The sequence below is a fragment of the Nicotiana tomentosiformis genome, chromosome 3, assembly GCF_000390325.3.
Source record: "Nicotiana tomentosiformis chromosome 3, ASM39032v3, whole genome shotgun sequence".
In the NCBI taxonomy this organism is placed as follows: Eukaryota; Viridiplantae; Streptophyta; class Magnoliopsida; order Solanales; family Solanaceae; genus Nicotiana; species Nicotiana tomentosiformis.
Window position 1 is genome coordinate 59,326,514 of NC_090814.1, and position 18,060 is coordinate 59,344,573.

At 38.2% G+C, this 18,060-nt stretch overlaps 1 protein-coding gene across 1 annotated transcript; it reads right to left on the reverse strand.

The window, feature by feature from the left end:
- Positions 1-14,200: 14,200 nt before the first annotated feature.
- LOC104101195 (uncharacterized) lies at positions 14,201-14,800 on the reverse strand. The gene has a single exon (XM_009608637.1). The coding sequence runs from the start codon at positions 14,798-14,800 to the stop codon at positions 14,201-14,203; it is 600 nt and encodes a 199-aa protein (XP_009606932.1).
- Positions 14,801-18,060: the final 3,260 nt, after the last annotated feature.

The window sequence follows — 18,060 nt, forward strand, 5'->3', positions numbered from 1 at the left end:
TCAAGCCATGTGCTTAACTTTCAATGTACGGCCCTCCAGAAATGTGATGTAAACTGTGTGCCCCGGTCAGAGATGATGGATACCGGCACGCCATAAAGTTGGACAATCTCGCGGATATAGACCTAAGACAGCTGCTCTGAAGAATAGGTAGTCACCACCGGAATGAACTGAGCCGACTTGGTCAACCTATCCACAATCACCCATACATCGTCAAATTTCTTCTGAGTCTGTGGGAGGCCAACAACAAAGTCCATTGTAACTCGCTCCCATTTCCACTCGGGAATCTCAAACCTCTGAAGCAAATTTCCTAGCCTTTGATACTCATACTTCACTTGCTTACAAGTTAGGAACCGAGCTACATACTCCACTATGTCTTTCTTCATTCTCCTCCACCAATAGTGCAGCCTCAAATCCTGATACATCTTAGCAGCACCCGGATGAATGGAGTACCGCGAACTGTGGGCATCCTAAAGAATCAACTCACGTAGCCCATCCACATTTGGCACACATAATCGGCCCTTCATCCGAAACACACTGTCATCTTCTATAGAAAACTCCTTGGCATCGACATGATATACCTTAAAGACAAGCAAATGGGGGTCATCATATTGACACTCTCTAATGCGTTCATATAGAGAAGACCGAGAAACCACACAAGTAAGAACTCGACTGGGCTCTGAAATATCCAGTATAACAAACTAGTTGGCCAAGGCCTGAACATCCAATGCTAATGGCCTCTCCCCTGCCAGTAGATATGCCAAACTACACATATTATCCGCCTTTCAACTCAAGGCATCGGCTACCATATTGGCCTTCTCGGGATGATATAGAGTGGTGATATCACAGTCTTTAGGCAACTTTAACTACCTCCGTTGCCGTAAATTAACATTGTTCTGTTTGAACAGATGTTGTAGACTCTGGTGGTCGGTATAAACCTCATAAGGGACACCGTACAAATAGTGCCGCCAAATTTTCAAGGCATGAACAATAGCGGCCCAAGTTGTGGACAAGATAATTTTTCTCATGAACCTTTAGCTGTCTAGACACGTAGGCAATAACCCTACCGTCTTACATCAACACCGCACCAAGGCCAACACGTGACACATCACAGTACATAGTGTAAGACCCCGAACCCGTAGGCAACACCAAGACTAGGGATATAGTCAAAGCAGTCTTGACCTTTTGAAAGTTCTCCTCACACTCCTCAGACCATCTGAAAGGAGCACCCTTTTGGGTCAATCTGGTCATAGGTGCAGCAATAGATGAGAAATCTCTACGAATCGACGGTAATACCCGGCCAAACCAAGAAAACTCCGGATCTTAGTAGCTGAAGACGGTCTAGGACAATTTTGCATTGCTTCAATCATCTTCAGATCTACTTTGATCCTCTCACTCGACACCACAAGACCCAAAAATGCCACAGAATCAAGCCAGAATTTGCACTTTGAGAATTTTGCATACAACTTCTTTTCTCTCAAGGTCAGGAGCAGAATCCTCAAATGTTTCTCATGATCTTCCTGACTGCAGGAGTACACCAAGATGTCGTCAATAAACACAATGATGAATGAATCAAGATAGGGTTGGAATACACTATTCATCATGTGCATGAATCCTGCTGGGGTGTTGGTCAGCCCAAATGACATCATAAAAAACTTGTAGTGACCATACCCAGTCCTAGAAGCGGTCTTCGGGATATCCGTATCTCGAATCTTCAGTTGATGATACCATGACTGCAATTCAATCTTTGAGAACACTCCCATACCCTGTAACTGATCAAATAAGTCATCAATGTGTGGCAATGGATATATGTTCTTCACTCTAACCTTATTCAGCTACCGATAATCAATACACATGCGCATAGAGCCATCCTTCTTATTCACAAACAGAACCAGAGCATCCCAAGGTGACACACTAGGCCGAATGAAAACCTTATCAAAAAACTCTTGCAACTGCTCCTTCAACTCCGCTGGGGCCATACAATATGGTGGAATAGAAATGGGTTGCGTGCCCGTCAACAAGTCAATACCAAAATCGATATCCCTATCGGGCGGCATGCCCAAAAGATCTGCCAAAACTACATCTGAATAGTCTCTCACTATGAGAACTGACTCAATGGTAGGAGTATCAACACTCACAACTCACACAAAGGCTAGGTATGCATCACACCCCTTTTCAACCATCTACTATTCCTTAAGGAAGGACACAACCCTGTTAGGAACGTAATCCAAAGCACCCTTCCACTCCAACCGTCGTAAACCTGGCATAGCCAATGTCACCATCTCGGCGTGACAATCAAGAATAGCATGATGGGTCGACAACCAGTCCATGCCCAAAATAACATAAAAGTCTACCATACTGAGCAATAATAGATCAACTCTGGTCTCAAAACCACCAATAACAACTAAACACGACCGATGCATATGGTCAACAATAATAAAATCTCCTACAGGCATGGACACATAAATAGGAGAACTCAAGGACTCACGAGATATACCCAAATACGGAGCAAAGTAAGATGATACATGAGTAAGTGGTTCCTAGATCAAATAAGACTGATGCATCTTTATGACAAACCGGAACAATACCTGTGATACTTGCATCTGATGCAACCGCCTTTGTCCTACTCGGAAAAGCATAACATCAGGCATGGACTCCCCATCTAGGACAACCCCTACTCGCCTGACCTCCACCCCTAGCTGGATATGCAGGTGGAGTGGCAACTGGAGCAATAACCATGACCTAAGAAGTCTGGGGACTCTATGGAATACGTGGAGCCTGATTAGTCAGTGGAGGTGCACCCCTCCTGAGTCTAGGGCAGTCCCTTACCATAGGACGAGTATCACCACACTCAAAACAAGCTCTTAGAGGATGTGGCTAGAGAAACTGGCTCAGCCCTGGTCGGCTGGACTGACCGCTAAAAGCACCCAGTGCAGGAGGTGCACTAGACAGTGGCGGTGCATAATGGGCAACCTGAGACCTGGGAGTAGTCGGAGTACCACTAGAAGCTGGAAGTGCTTAATGAACTGGATGTAGCCTCTACCATGACGAGCTGCAACTATGGCACGGGAATCACTAGACCCGCTAGAATCTCGACGCATGTTGGCCTCCTTGTCCTCTCTCTCACGGTCCCGCATACCCTCCAATCTCCATGCGATCTCTACCACCTGCTGATATGGGGTATCTGTTTCCAACTCTCAAGCCATGCTGAATCTATTACCATAGTTAAGCCCCTCGATAAATCGACGGACTCGCTCTCTAACTATGGAAACCAAGGCAGGTGCATGTATGGAAAATCACTGAATCTAATAGCATACTCTGATAATGTTATAGTACCCTGGCGCAACTGCTCAAACTCCATGTGCCGTGCATCTTGAAGACTATGGGGAACAAATGCTCTCAAGAACCTCTCTGAAAACTGAGCCTATGTGATTGAAGTTGCATCAACTAGGTTACCTTCCTCATAAGCCCTCCACCACTGGTACGCTGGTCCTAATAGCTGGAATGTAGTAAAAGCAACCCCGCTCATCTCCACGATACCTATGGTGCGGAGAATACGGTGGCACTTTTCTAGAAAACCATGTGCATCCTCTGTAGCTAGGCCGCTGAAAGTAGGAGGGTGGTACTTCTTGTACCTCTCAAGTCTAAGCTGCTCTTCCTTAGATGTTGCTTCCCTAACCTTAGGCCGAATTGGGACAACTGGCTGCACTAGTATAACCTCTGGGACCTGGTCAACGTGGATCCGCTGCTATGGGGTATGGGCCGTGGGAGTTTGAGCTTCTCCCCCTGCCTGAGATATGTCCGGTATAAGTGGAATCAACCCCGCCTGAGCTAGTGTACCAAACATTCTCAAGAATGGTGCGAGGGTCTCCTGAAGTGCAAGGGTGGCAACAGGCGCCTCGGGTGCCTGCACCCCAACTGGATCTACTGGTGGCTCCTCTGCCGCAGCTTGGGAAGGTGCTCTAACTGCACCACGTGCCCCTCCTCGACCTCTGCCCTGGCCCCGGCTTTTCGCGGCTCTAGCAGGGGACACAGGTGTCTGATCGTCGGATCCAGTGGTGCATATACTCGCCATCTATGAGAGTATAGAAAGGCAAAGATTCAAAATTTCCAAAGTCAACAAATTCGCACAATAAGGAATCAAAGAAGTGAAGTTTCCTAACAGTTTCATAGCCTCTCGAAGATAAGTACATACGTCTTTGTACCGATGTGCAAGATTCTACTAAACTTGCTTATGACTCGTAACACATAAAAACATAGAGCTCTGATACCAACTTAGCACGACCGCAATTTTCCTCCGTAAGATATCTTGATGGAACTTACTCTCTAAGACTAGGTAGGGCTAACACACATGAAGAAATAACAGATATAATAAAAGAACTTCAATCTAAACCAACCAACTATCATAAAAGAACTCCACAACACAACTGACAATAACTCCAAAACTTTAGTGAGCTCGAGTCATAAGCTCTACATGAGTATACTGAAACATACCTAATACATTAATATCTATAATAAGAGTATGCAATAGAAACTAAGACAGATGGTAACTCTGAGGCCTGCAAACGCCGGAAGGTATATCTTGAAATCTCCGATCCAAAGCTCAACTAATGGATGCCTAGCCTGGTATGAAGTACTTTGTGTAAAAGCATAGTATGAGTACATCACAACGGTACCTAGAAAGTATTAAGCCTAACCTTGGTAGAGTAGTGACGAGGTCAGGTCAAGACACATACAGGAATAAATAAGGAAGCTGAACAAGTATTGTACAGTACAATAATGGAAACAAGGAAATGATACAGTAAAGAAATACAACAATATAAGCTACACTAAAATTAAGGCAATAAATGCATCAAGGGAGGAACACATAATAAGAACACCAAGAAAACGATGCAGACAAACACAAGTGATGTAACTGAAAGATAACAACAAGAATCATGTCCGAGGTACCGTCTCGTATTCTCATTTCACAATTTCAATCTTAATCTTTCCTTATATCACTGCTGAAGCCTTACATTTAGTTTTAAAAATTATTTGTCCCGAAATAGCTACTCGCGTTTTAGCCACCTTATCACACTGAGTGGGTTCAAGTAGTTCCCCTACTAGCAACACGCATATCAAGCCCACCTTATCTCACCGCATGTGTATCAAACCCTATCCTTATACTACCGCATGTATATCAATATCACCACGTATCAAAACTCGCATCTCAAGTGCCCAAATACCACAACTTGCCAAAAGAATCAACAATAATAATGTTTCCACAACAATAGCACATGGCTCAACCACAATGTGTATAAGAATCTCAACAGTAGCAACTAAAAGTGAATAGCTCAACTAGAATGGTATTTCAACACTTTACAACTTTGCTTCAATGTGATTATGGCTTTTACAACTTCAATACTAAAACTCAACAATGAGATATTCCAAGAAATAACGACTTCAAGTAAGGTAACTCAACAGTTAAATATTTAACAAGGCAATAAGGAAGCAGTAACTTCAACTAAGCATGTAAGGGCAAATAACAAGTAAGAGATGAGACAAGTATTAACAATGTCAAGTAAAGCATTTAAGGATAGATTAACGATGATGAATATAACATGTTATGAATATTCGATTAAAGGTATGAAAAGAATCTACATAGCTTAAAACCAATCAATTACCACATATAGCCCTTGTACGCACTCGTCACCTTGCGTACACGGCTTTCACGTGCCACAATTAACACAAAACAATACCAATCCTAAGAGGTAATTCCCCACACACAAAGTTAGGCAAGATACTTACCTCAAACATACTAACCCAATCCACTAGTCATCCTTTTCCGCGAATATCCAACTTTGAACGGTTCGAATCTAGCCAAAAATAACTTTATACCATAAATACAAATCATAGGAAACTATTCCGGATAATAAAGTTTCAATCTTTAAAGAAAAACAAAAAAATCATCTCAAGTCAGCCTCGAGCCCGCATCTCGGAACCCGACCAAACTTACAAAATCTGACACATATTTAATGACGAGTCCAACCATACTAAAATTACTCAATTCTGACCTCAAATCGACCTTCAAATCCTCAAAATATAGTTTATGAAGTATTCACAAATTTTTCTAATTTTTCATACTCAAAACACTTAAATGATAAAAATAATGATGGATTCATGTATAATAATCAAATCCTAGTCTAAATCACTTACCCCGATCAACTCCTTGAAAATCTCTCTCAAAATCGGCCAAAAGTAAGCTCTCTAACTCATAAGACGAAGATGGGAACAAACCCTCATTTTCTCTAATTCAGCCTAGCGATTACCGCTTCTGCGGCCAATTTGTCGCTTTTACGACTCCGCACCTGCAGAATTTACATAGCAGGTGCGGCTTCCACTTAAGCCCAGGCAAATCCGCTTCTGCGGACAAAAATGCACATATGCGCTTCCGTTCCTGCGGACAAGGAGTGCTTCTGCACACACACTCCTGTTGGACAGTGTCCGCTTCTGCGACCACAAGCCAAACTGGCCCAATCCGCATCTGCGACTAGTTCCTCTACACATGTGAGCATGCAGATGCGGAAATCTCCTTGCATCTACGGTCACAACCAAGCCCACTAGAAATTCGCTTTTGCGACAAGCCACCCGTACTTGCGCGCCCACACCTGCGGCCAAGCCCACCGCAGGTGCGATGACACTAGACTTTAGCAACCTTGAGCAATTAACAAGCCCAAAAATGATCCAGATTACAATCTGATTTGCACCCGGGACCCCGTCCGAATATACCAACAAGTTTCAAAACACATAGTGAACCTACTCGAGGCCTAAAATCACATCAAATAATATCGATTCTACGAATCGCAACCCAATTCACACCTATTGAAACCATGAACATCCAACTTCCAAAACTAATGTCAATTCATACCAAACACACCCTGATTGATCTCAAATTTTGCACACAAGTCTTAAATGATACAACAAACCTATCTCAACTTCCGGAATTAAAATCTGGCCTCGATATCAATAAAATCAACTGCCGATCAAACTTCTCAACCTTCCAAACCTTCAATTTTCTAACTTTCGTCAATTCAAGTCAAAATGACCTACGGACCTCCAAATCAATATCCGAACACGCTCCTAAGTCCAAAATCTCCATATGATATTATCGGAACCATCCAAACTCCATTCCGTAGTCATCTATAAAAAAAAGTTAAACTCTGATCAATTCTTTCAATTTAAGTTTCCAACTTTAGGACGAAGTGTCCCATTTCACTCTGAAACTCACCTGAAACCAAAAACAACCACTCCCAAGTCACATAACCACAATATAAAATAGAGGAGGCAATAAATATGGAAACTTGGCTAAAATACTCAAAACGGCCGGCCGGGTCTTTACACTTCGGTTTGGGCATGACAACAACATTCAGAACACCTAGGGAAAAAAGTTTTTCTCAATGAGTATAGACGAGATAATATACAAAATTTGATGAGAATTAGAGGTGATTCGAACTTGTTTCAAGATTCGTAGTTAAAATCGAGTTGAAAATTTTCCGTCCAACACATGTATAAAGGGATATACAGAAAATACATATGGAACACACAAAGAATACACCGAGAACAATACTACTACTAAAAATCTGCTCAGAACTAGTTAAAATCTTCATCAAACTCCCTCAAATTTTAGATATGAATTCCAAAAGATATTTTCAAATGTTTACAACAAGACATAATTGAATCGGAATCCAATTTCGAAAACTTAATTTTTTTTTAATTCAAAGATTTGAAGTACTTTAATTGAGCTTTTAGCTTCTTTTTCTTCTTCATGTTTCAAGCAACCCAATAGAGCACTACTATGAATTCTCAACCAAGAAACACATACAGTTCTTCGACTTCTAGATCCAACTCTCTTTTTATTTATATAGATCAGATATTGAACTCGACAAAGGATGCGCCTCAACAATGGAGTCCGAGAGTTCCACTTCCTAAAATCAATTGGGTCAGCTCGTCTAAGAGGGATCATTGTGTCAAACAACAGTCACTTGCGTCTGTGTCCATGTCTACATTTCTTGGACACTTCTAAGATTTCTCTAATACCCGATTGGTAATTAAAATAGGATTTAGGGCCAAATATGATAGCATATTATAAGGGACTTTTTACCTATCTATACTATATATGAAACTTATTTACCCTCCTTAATCATGTTTTAACTTAATTGCATAGTCATATACAATTTACCATTTATATACAAATTAGTTTTAAATGAGTATCCCTTTATATTATGAATTGAATAAGGAATATCAGTTATTTCTCCATCATTTTTATACATGTGCTCTCTCTCTCTCTCTCTCTCTCTCTCTCTCTCTCTCTCTCTCTCTCTCTCTCTCTCTATCTCTCCTTCTCTAATCTTCCCCCAATTTTTCTTCCTTTGATGTTCTATGCTTTTTATCCTTTCATATTGTATAGAGTTTTAATGGAATTCATCAATGGATTTCAATCGTTTTACTATAGAGTTTTAACTCAGCAATTTTCTTTCATGTTGCACAATTAGTATTCGAATTAAAATTGACAATCAATAAATTTTGAAGGTGTTTAACTCTCCACCATTGACAGTCATTAAAAAATTTTGAAGCTTTGAATTCGAATTTGGGTTTTTAAAAACTATTATTTATTTGGATTGGGTGTTGTTGCAAATAATTGGGAATACTCTTTGGAGTTTATATCTCAATTTTGAGGGTATTTAGTGAAGATTAGACTTAATTTTGGCTGAATTTCAGATTGAATCTCGAAGAAGAAGAAGAAGAAGAAGAAGAAGAAGAAGAAAATAGATATACAATAGTTACGAAATCGTATTAAAGTTGCATTATAGTTGTACGTAAATTGTATTTAAATTGTATTCTATTGTAGTTATATATATTTTTTATTTGAATGTTGTATGAAAGTTGAAAAATAGTTGTATAATGTATGAATCATTGTATGAAATTTGTATTTAACTTATAAATACTATTTTTTTTTACATAAAGTTGTTGATATATATCAAAATTGTATTAAGAGAGGAAGTATTTATTGAAATTTCATTGAGGAAGAAGAACACGCCACATACAAAATACATACAAATCAACAACAACGACAACAACAATAACAACAACCCAGTATAATTTTACTAGTGGGGTCTGGGGAGGGTAGGTGTACGCAGACCTTACCCCTACCCTGGGGTAGAGAAGCTGTTTCCGATAAATCCTCGGTTCCCTCCCTCCAAGAACTCCCCACATTGCTCTTGGGGTAACTCGAACTCACAACCTCTTGGTTGGAAGTGGAGGGTGCTTACTACTAGAGTAACCCACTCTTGACAAAAGAAATTGCAGGAACCAAAATCTATGGAGATGCGGGGGATCGAACCCCGTGCCTCTCGCACAAAATACATACAAATCATTTACAAAATACATACAAAAGACATTGTATAAAATTTGTATAAAATTGTATTTAAGTAGTATGATGTTGTAGTTGTATTTAACTAGGTAAAAATGATGTATGAAAATTTTAGATAAATTATAAATAAGTTGTATACTATATAATTTATTTTAAGTTTGTATTTTATTGTAGATGTATTAAATTTATACAAATTTTATTTTTAATTTGTATGATGTACCATGCCGTTATATATTAAGCATCATTGATCTGATCGAAGCCCTCATATAATAATCATAATATTACAGTTCAGAGTACATATCAAGGTGATGTTATTGAAATTCCTAGGTCTACTGGGAATTTGCAAGATGGGCAACCTATGTCTACTTCTCCTAATAAAATTGGGCCAATAGAAAAATTAGTTGTGCATGAATTACCTAGCTGCGAATTCCAATTACAACGAGGAAGCTGCTGGAATTTTGAATTCTTATGAGACCAGGTTAAGTGGGGATGGACTGGGCAAAGGTATAAAGACAAGTAATAAGAAAGGCCAGACTGATGTGTCATTGCAATATTTAAAGTAGAGATAGAGAGTAATGTTATTTTTCTGAAGCTAGTATGTAGAGTTTATCATTTGCATCTAAATGACCATTTTAATTTTTCTATAGCTAATTATGGGCCGGAGGAGTTCAGGGTTGTCAATGATAAAGAGATGTAACTGAGTAAGCGGCAAAGAAAGGGAAAAGGGAGAGGAGAAAAAAAAGAAAAGAATATAACTGAATCTCTTAATTTCAGGTATTAATAATGGATTATTTATAACTTGTACGCAAACTTCATTTAGGACGGGTAATATATAAATCTAGAACAATTTTGATAAATAAGTTTCAAATAAAATCATATTATAAGTGGGACTAATGTTGATAGTTTTTTTACTGTGGCTGCCAAACCAGATATTTTTCTCAATAGCATATTCGTGCAAATCTCCCTTTGCATGTAGAACTAGTTGGGTACTTTGACAAAGCCCACCTCCATATAAGACCAATAAATAAGCCCAATAAACTTTGGAGAAGCCCATGTTTAGAACTAATCAAAGAATAAGAAACAAAAGGCAGTGACACCATGAAAATTATCTATTGCATCATAGTATCATGTCATGCTGCTTTGGGTACTCATTCATTTAGTCTTTCCCACAAATATGTGAAAGAGAGTGGCTCAAGAAATTACAAAATTAATGGGTGCCTTATTATTTTTAAAATATTTTGCTTTAAAAAGTTATAAAAAGTATAGTAAGTGACCTTGTATGTAAGATGACATAAATAGAATAACTTTTATGATACAAAGTAAATAAAAATAAATTCGTAGACAATTATCTTTAGATAAATGACCTTGTGAGTAATCTAACTCAGACAAAAGATTGCTCCTTTTCCTAGTTATGATTATCATTTTCTTCTTGTAAATTGAAATCAATTTACAGCATAGTCCAGCTCAATGTACCAGATAAAGGGATAGACAAAGGCTTGATGATAAGATAGGTAAGATTAAGACAGCAAAATGGATCTTACCAAATCTTGAGAAGACAGAAGACATTAATTTACACGGTTGGTTTAATTATCACAAGTGCAGATTCATATTTTAAGTAGAATATTGCTACTTGTATACTCCTTTTCCAACGAGCTTTATCATCTTAGATTGAAAATAAGGAATCAATTGAATGATAAAAGATAATAGATGTTACAAAACGAGGCACTTCCATTTTCTGTGTGCCTAGAAACTCGCCTGTCCGATAAAACTCTCTTCTCATACAACAAATTTTCACTAGGCTGTTTGACATTGTTAAATGCTTCGTTATAGAACAAGCTTTCTCGAATACGATAAATGTAAAAATGGCTAAAGAAGTTAAAGGAAGAGAGTTTTTAGACATTATATACACTAAATTACACTAAGATTATAACTATCACTATGAAGGAAAATGCGATAATCTAAACACATAGATAGCGCATAAATCGTAAAACGAAAACTTACTTGTTCGCGTAACGAAAGCGGAAAGAACGGATCAACCGCAACTGAAATTACTGGTCGGCGGTGGTTGTTATTGGAGCAACCCCCTATATCACAATCTAAACCCCTCGTCTGATATGGGAGAAGAGAGCGTAAAAAATTACTGTTTAGAGTATTTTTTAGTGTACACAGTAAGCGCATTTATATAGGGAATATTAGAATTAACTAATAACTCTATTGTGCCTTAAAGCACCCATAAGGTTGGACCCAATTTTCCTACACACTACAACTAATTAAAAGACATTTCTTTTAACTCTTCCATTATTTAGTTGCAGAATTTTAATGGCACAATGACTTCTCCGATACAACCTTACTGTCTTTCAATGTGTATGGTGCAAGTTGCAACTAACCCCAAAAGAAAAGTTAAGAACTTCAGAGAGTGAAAAGCAAAAGAGCAAAATAATTTGAGATCAAGCCCTTATAAAAAAAACAATAGAAAAGGAATTACTCTTATGTAAATAAAGGTTGAACTTTTATTCACCCGTATGATGTTGGAAATGATGTCGGGAGGAAAGCAAGAAATCCATGGCACATACACACCAAAAGGTGGAGAGATAGAAAAGGTCACCACCCACCAATACTTTTGTTTTTAATTAATTAAAATAAAGAATAGTTTATAAGATGTAAACGAGATGAAACATTTCTTTTGTGTCGTAGTACTAATCATGATTTAACGTGTGCTACTTCTATTCCTATCATAATTATACTCCTAAATCTCCAACACTAAATCATTCCTCAATGTCAGTTCCCAACAAGCTTTTTAGGACCTCATTAATAGAGAATCTTCCACCTGCACTTGATCATGTCGGTTTTATGTCGCAGTGATTCAAGCCAAGTTAGTACCCACTACATTGACTTACCAGGGTCTTGTTTCACTTTTCCTTTTCATTTCGGAAAATGGTTATTTATCCTGTTAATTAATAAACATAGTTTACAGTATTTAATTTTCATCATACTTTTTGAACATATATATATTTACCGCTAGCTAGAGGCGTGTCACGACCCAAAACCTAACCCGTTATGATGACGCCTATCGTAATACTAGGCAAGCCGACCTTTCCAAAACACTTTTAAAATTTGACAAAAATGAATTAAGATATTTAAAATAACCGGAAGTTTTCATAAAACGGGGGTAAAACCCAATTAAAACATAAGTGCGGAAAAATAGCCCGATATCGGGGTGTCACTAAGTCACTAGCATCTAACAACCAATCTAGAAACAGAGTCTACTACAGTATGTGCCAAATGCCAATACAAGAGAGAAAAGATAATAAGAAAGGAGAAACAAGGACTGCGAACACTGGCAGCTATCTCGTAAGTCTCCGATAATCAGTCCACGCACGAACTCAGCGATCGCCAAAACCGTACACACCTGGATCTGCACATGAAGTGCAGGGTGTAGCATGAGTACAACCAACTCAACAAGTAACAGAATTAAATAAGAAACTGAGAAGTAGTAACGGGCTATAAAAATACAGTTCATTTCAAAAGTTTTCAGTAGAGAGTGAACATTCTTTCAATTCTGGTGATATAAATCAAATTAGTTCGAGCTCAAGTAAAATAGATATGAATCTTCCAGAAATTTCACCACAATAACACATAACAACTAAGTGAAACAATAAATAAAATCAAGTACAACCTCTCAAGGCAGCAGTCACTCAACTCATCTCAACAGCTCATACTCTCGGCTCTCATCCCTCAATACACACTCTCAATAGGTACCTGCGCTCACTGGGGGTATGCAGATTCCGGAGGGGCTCCTTCAACCCAAGCATTATATTGTTGCGGCGCGCAGCCCGATCCAATATTGTTGCGGCGTGCAACCCGATCCAATATTGTTGCGGAGTGTAACCCGATCTAAATATATATATATATATATATATATATATATATATCCCGAAGGCTTGTTGCGGCGTGCAACCCGATCCATATGAGCCTTTGGGCAAGATTGGTTATCCACGAGAATTAACCAACATATCATCAATTTAAACTTTCATAGTTTTACCAATTTATCGTTCAAATATTTTATTAATGAGCCTTTGATAAGTGGCTCAGTCATTCTTAAGCCCGAAAGTCATCACGTTATAGCAATAAGTGCCAAAATATGTGATGAACGAGCTTTTTTCTTGATCCTCCGAGTGCATCCTAATTTGATTATACCTGGAATACACATCAAGAAAACTCATTAACTCATGTCTGGTCGTAGCATCGATCATCTTGTCAATGTTCGACAACGGGAAAGAGTCTTTAGGGCATGCCTTATTTAAATCTTTATAATCCATACACATCATAAATTTATTATTCTTTTTAGGAACAATCACTACATTATCTAGCCAGTAAGGATAATTTACCTCATGAATTGAACCTATATTTAATAATTGTTTACCTTATCTTTAACAAAGTTGTTCCTAACCTTGGCTATCAGTCGTTTCTTTTGCTTTACCGGAGGGAAATTAGGATCCAAACTTAATTTATGGACAACCACATCTAGTGGGATACATGTCATATTAGGATAAGATCATGCAAAGCAATCAAAATTAGCTTTTAAACAATCAATAATCTTAAGCCTAAGTTCGGGATTTAATACTAAGGGAACTCTGCAAACAAAATGATTTGTTCAAATTCCTCTGCGGTCGAATTTGTAGTATCTGTTTCCTTCGATACGTGGAAAGATCTTGTCACCTTATAAAAATCCGATGAATCCTCTTCCCCATTAACTTCAACCGGAAGGGAAGAGGACACTGGTTCATGTAGTTGCTATTTGCTCTTTCCTTCCGCCTTGCTGCTCGATAGAGTTACTGCATTCATCTCCCTTACTGCAGGTTGATCACCTCTGATTTGCTTGATTCCCTCCGACGTTGGAAACTTCAAGAACTGATGATAAGTCAATGGCACCGCCTTCATCTCATGAATCCAATGTCTTTCAAGGATCACGTTGTACCCCATATCGCCATCCATCACTTCGAACAAAGTGGTCTTTGTTATGTCTTTGGCATGCGTGGGCGGTAAGATCTCTCCTAGGGTTGTTACACTTGTTAAGTTAAACCCGGCCAGAAGCTTTATTCCCGGCACTATGTTTTCAGTCAACTTTGCTTGCTCCAAAACTCTCAACTGAATGATATTGGCCGAACTACCTGGATTAACCAACATACGTTTAACTTTGAAATCTAAAATATTAAGCGATATTACCAGAGCATCGTTGTGTGGTAAAACAAGGCCATCAACATCTTCTTCCGTGAAGGTGATTTCATCATCTTCTAATGCTTCCCGGATCCTCTTGCCATGAGTTACCAATATCTTTGTCTTCTTCGCTGCTGAAAATATCACTCCATTTACTTTAGCACCACCAAAAATCATGTTTATCGTTAGATGAGGTGACCCTGCAATCGGATTGGATGGTTCCGCAACATCTCGATTCCTCCCACAATTGCTCTTGGCCCAATCACTTAGGAATTCTCTTGTTAATCATTCTTCAGTAATGCCGCAACCTCTTCACGAATGTGTCGGCAATCCCCAGTTCTTTGGCTATGCGTGCCATGGAATTCACACCATAAATTAGGATATCTCTTACTAGGATCAGATTGAATTGGTTTCAGAAATCGTACCTCCTTAATGTTTCTCATAGCATAAACCAATTCTACCAAGCTGACATTTAAGTTATAATCGGATAACTAGGGGTATGCTGAATCCCGAGTATCTGATGGCTCCTTCTCCTATAAAAATCTGCTACTCCGACCATAATTTTCCCTTCTATAAGAAACAAACCTATCCGAAGACTGAAATCCTGTTCCACGCCCCTTAGCTCTTTCGTAAGGCTGAAAATGACTCATGGAGGATCTCCGGTCCATATCGAAATCAGTTGTAAACTTTTCTTGATTTTGGTCATAATTGCAACCCTTAGATGACACCAAAGAGCTTAGTTGATCATCTTCGATTTTGATTTTTGATTCATAACGATTGTCAATATTTGCCCATGTGGTTGCTTGAAATTCCAACAAACTTTCCTTCAATTACCTGGAGGCATCGGAGCTACGTGGATTGAGAACTTTGGTGAATGCTTCAATCTCCTACTCATTTGTTATTGCCGGCAACAACATCCTCTCCCTTTGAAACCATATTACGAACTCTCACAACAATTCAGACTCTCCTTGAGAGATTCTGAATATGTTTGCTTTCCTAACTTGGACTTTCTTTGTTCCACCATGAGTTTTAATGAAATAATCTACAAGCATTTCAAAAGAGTCAATTGAATGCTCGTGTAAAAGAGAATAATATGTTAAAGCACCATTCGTTTGGGTTTTGCCAAATTTCTTCAACAAAATAGATTCAATCTTGTGGGGGGCCAAGTCATTTCCCTTTACAGTCGTAGTGTAAGATGTGATATGCTCTTGTGGACCCGAAGTCCCATCATACTTCGGAATATCAGCCATTTTGGATCTTTTCAGAACCAGTTACGGGGCCTCACTTAGTTTGAACGACAACTGTGTATACTTTTTTTAAATTCGGACCCTTCAACATTGTTGGTGCTCCGTAGATCTTATCCATCCGGGCATGGAATTCTTTAGCACTTTGGTCCATTCGTTCATTCATTTCCCTCATGAATCTCATGAGCTCAGTTTTGAAGGGATCATTGGCGTTGTTGTTGTTCCCGTATCCACTACCGGCACCACCTGACTCATTTTCATTAAAACTGAAGTCCTCCCTCAAAGCGACATTACAGGTTCTTTGCATTGTTTGATTTGCAGGCACGTTGAGAGGAACTCGAATTCCACCAATGGAGTTATTGGAAGCAATTGAAAGCGTCTGCTTCAACTCCGTCACTACCCCGTCTTGTCTTGAGAGATACTTCATAATTTTCCTTTGTTGCTCCCTCAAATATTTGACCGTTTCAGCAACATGTTCATCGTCCATATCATCAGGAGTTGGACTTCTGGCATGCCGAGGATTTTGTTCTTCGCGAACCAGAGTTGTTTCATCTCCTTCGTTGCGAGTTGTTTTTACTAAAGAAAATAATCAAACTGCCTTAGTAACAGATGAATGGATCAAAATAATTACACAATTATCTATTGTCCACGATGAGCGTCAAACTATTTACTCGTAAAACGGTACAGTTGAATTTATAACGTAGCTTATAGTCACGGGAATTAAAATAAGTAAGAAGAGAAATAAGATTGTCAAAATAACTTGAAGAAAATACAAGCCTGGATGTGAACTTAGCTTCTCCGGAAGCAATAATATCTAAAGCAAAAAGAAAGAAAGTTGTTTAATAGAATAAACAGATTTTGGCTTTCATGTATATAGAGTGTTTCGTGTCCTCTATTGAATACAAATTCTCCTATTTATAGCTTTATTCAAGGAAACAAGATCCCCAAATCAAGTTCTTCTTTAATATGAATAAAAACTCTCTTGATGGCTGCATAACGGTTGAACATTAATACAAATATTTTTTGTAACAGTTGCTCATTGAATGCTGTATTTTTCAATCGATATTTTCCTTTCAAATCTTCGTTCTCGGTTTCAATGCCTTCGGAACTTATTCAACACCTGTCACATATTTGTATCCGATGCTAACTATTTGCTGACTCATACCTTACCTATCTTTACTTCCACGTGTCAACTCGTCGACCATCCAACTGTCGTTCATCATTTTTTTCCAATACAACGAGCAAAGTATTGGATACGTTTGGCCTTCATTATACTTTATATATGATAAATAAGGGCTTGTTATTATCCAAGCATCGTCGTCATCTAAGATAACAAAGTCACCCAGGTAAGACATAAAGAGTATGATTCGTTACTTCCTATCTATCCACAAATACCTTAGTATATTCTGCGAAACTCAATCAATGAGAACGAATGGATTATACATATTGTACTCAGAATAATTTGTAAATGAAATTTCATCACATATTCTCCAATATAGTGGCACTAAAGTGGATACTACTTTGTTGTATTTCATGTCTTACGTCTGCAAATAAATATTAAAATAATCAAAAAGTTTAATAAAAAATAAAATAACCACCAACCATGCATTTATCTTCTACCATCCAATAAGGTTTGATCTCTCCCACACTCTAGAGTTATCAAACTCTCTTCTTGGAACGCAATTGATTCTTTCGTCACTTCATATCAAGATTTCCCTCATTAATAGCCCTAAAGAAAATTAAATACCAAATAATCTCATCTTCCTTTCAAGAAACTCTTCTTCATTTTCCTACACAAAAGTATCTTATAAATTGAAACAAGAAAGATCAATGAATTAGGAAGTAAATAACAGTATTACTCAAACTATTTCTGTTTTGATATTTTTTTTTTTTGCTCTTTGCCCCACCTCTCCTTATTTTACCACATCAACCCAACTCGTTTTTAGGCTTCTCTTAAATATAAAAATTACCTCATTTTTACGAATTAGCCCAAATAAGTGTCCATCCAACCACATAATTAAATTAATTTTATATATATATATATATATATCAGTGTAAAATTTATGTATTTTAACTAAAAATAAATAGTGATACTAACCGAATATTTGTATACCTATCCCTCTTTTTCACTTGACATTCCACTCACTTCATGGTTCATACAATACTAGGTCGGAATGGAAAAAGATACAGCTA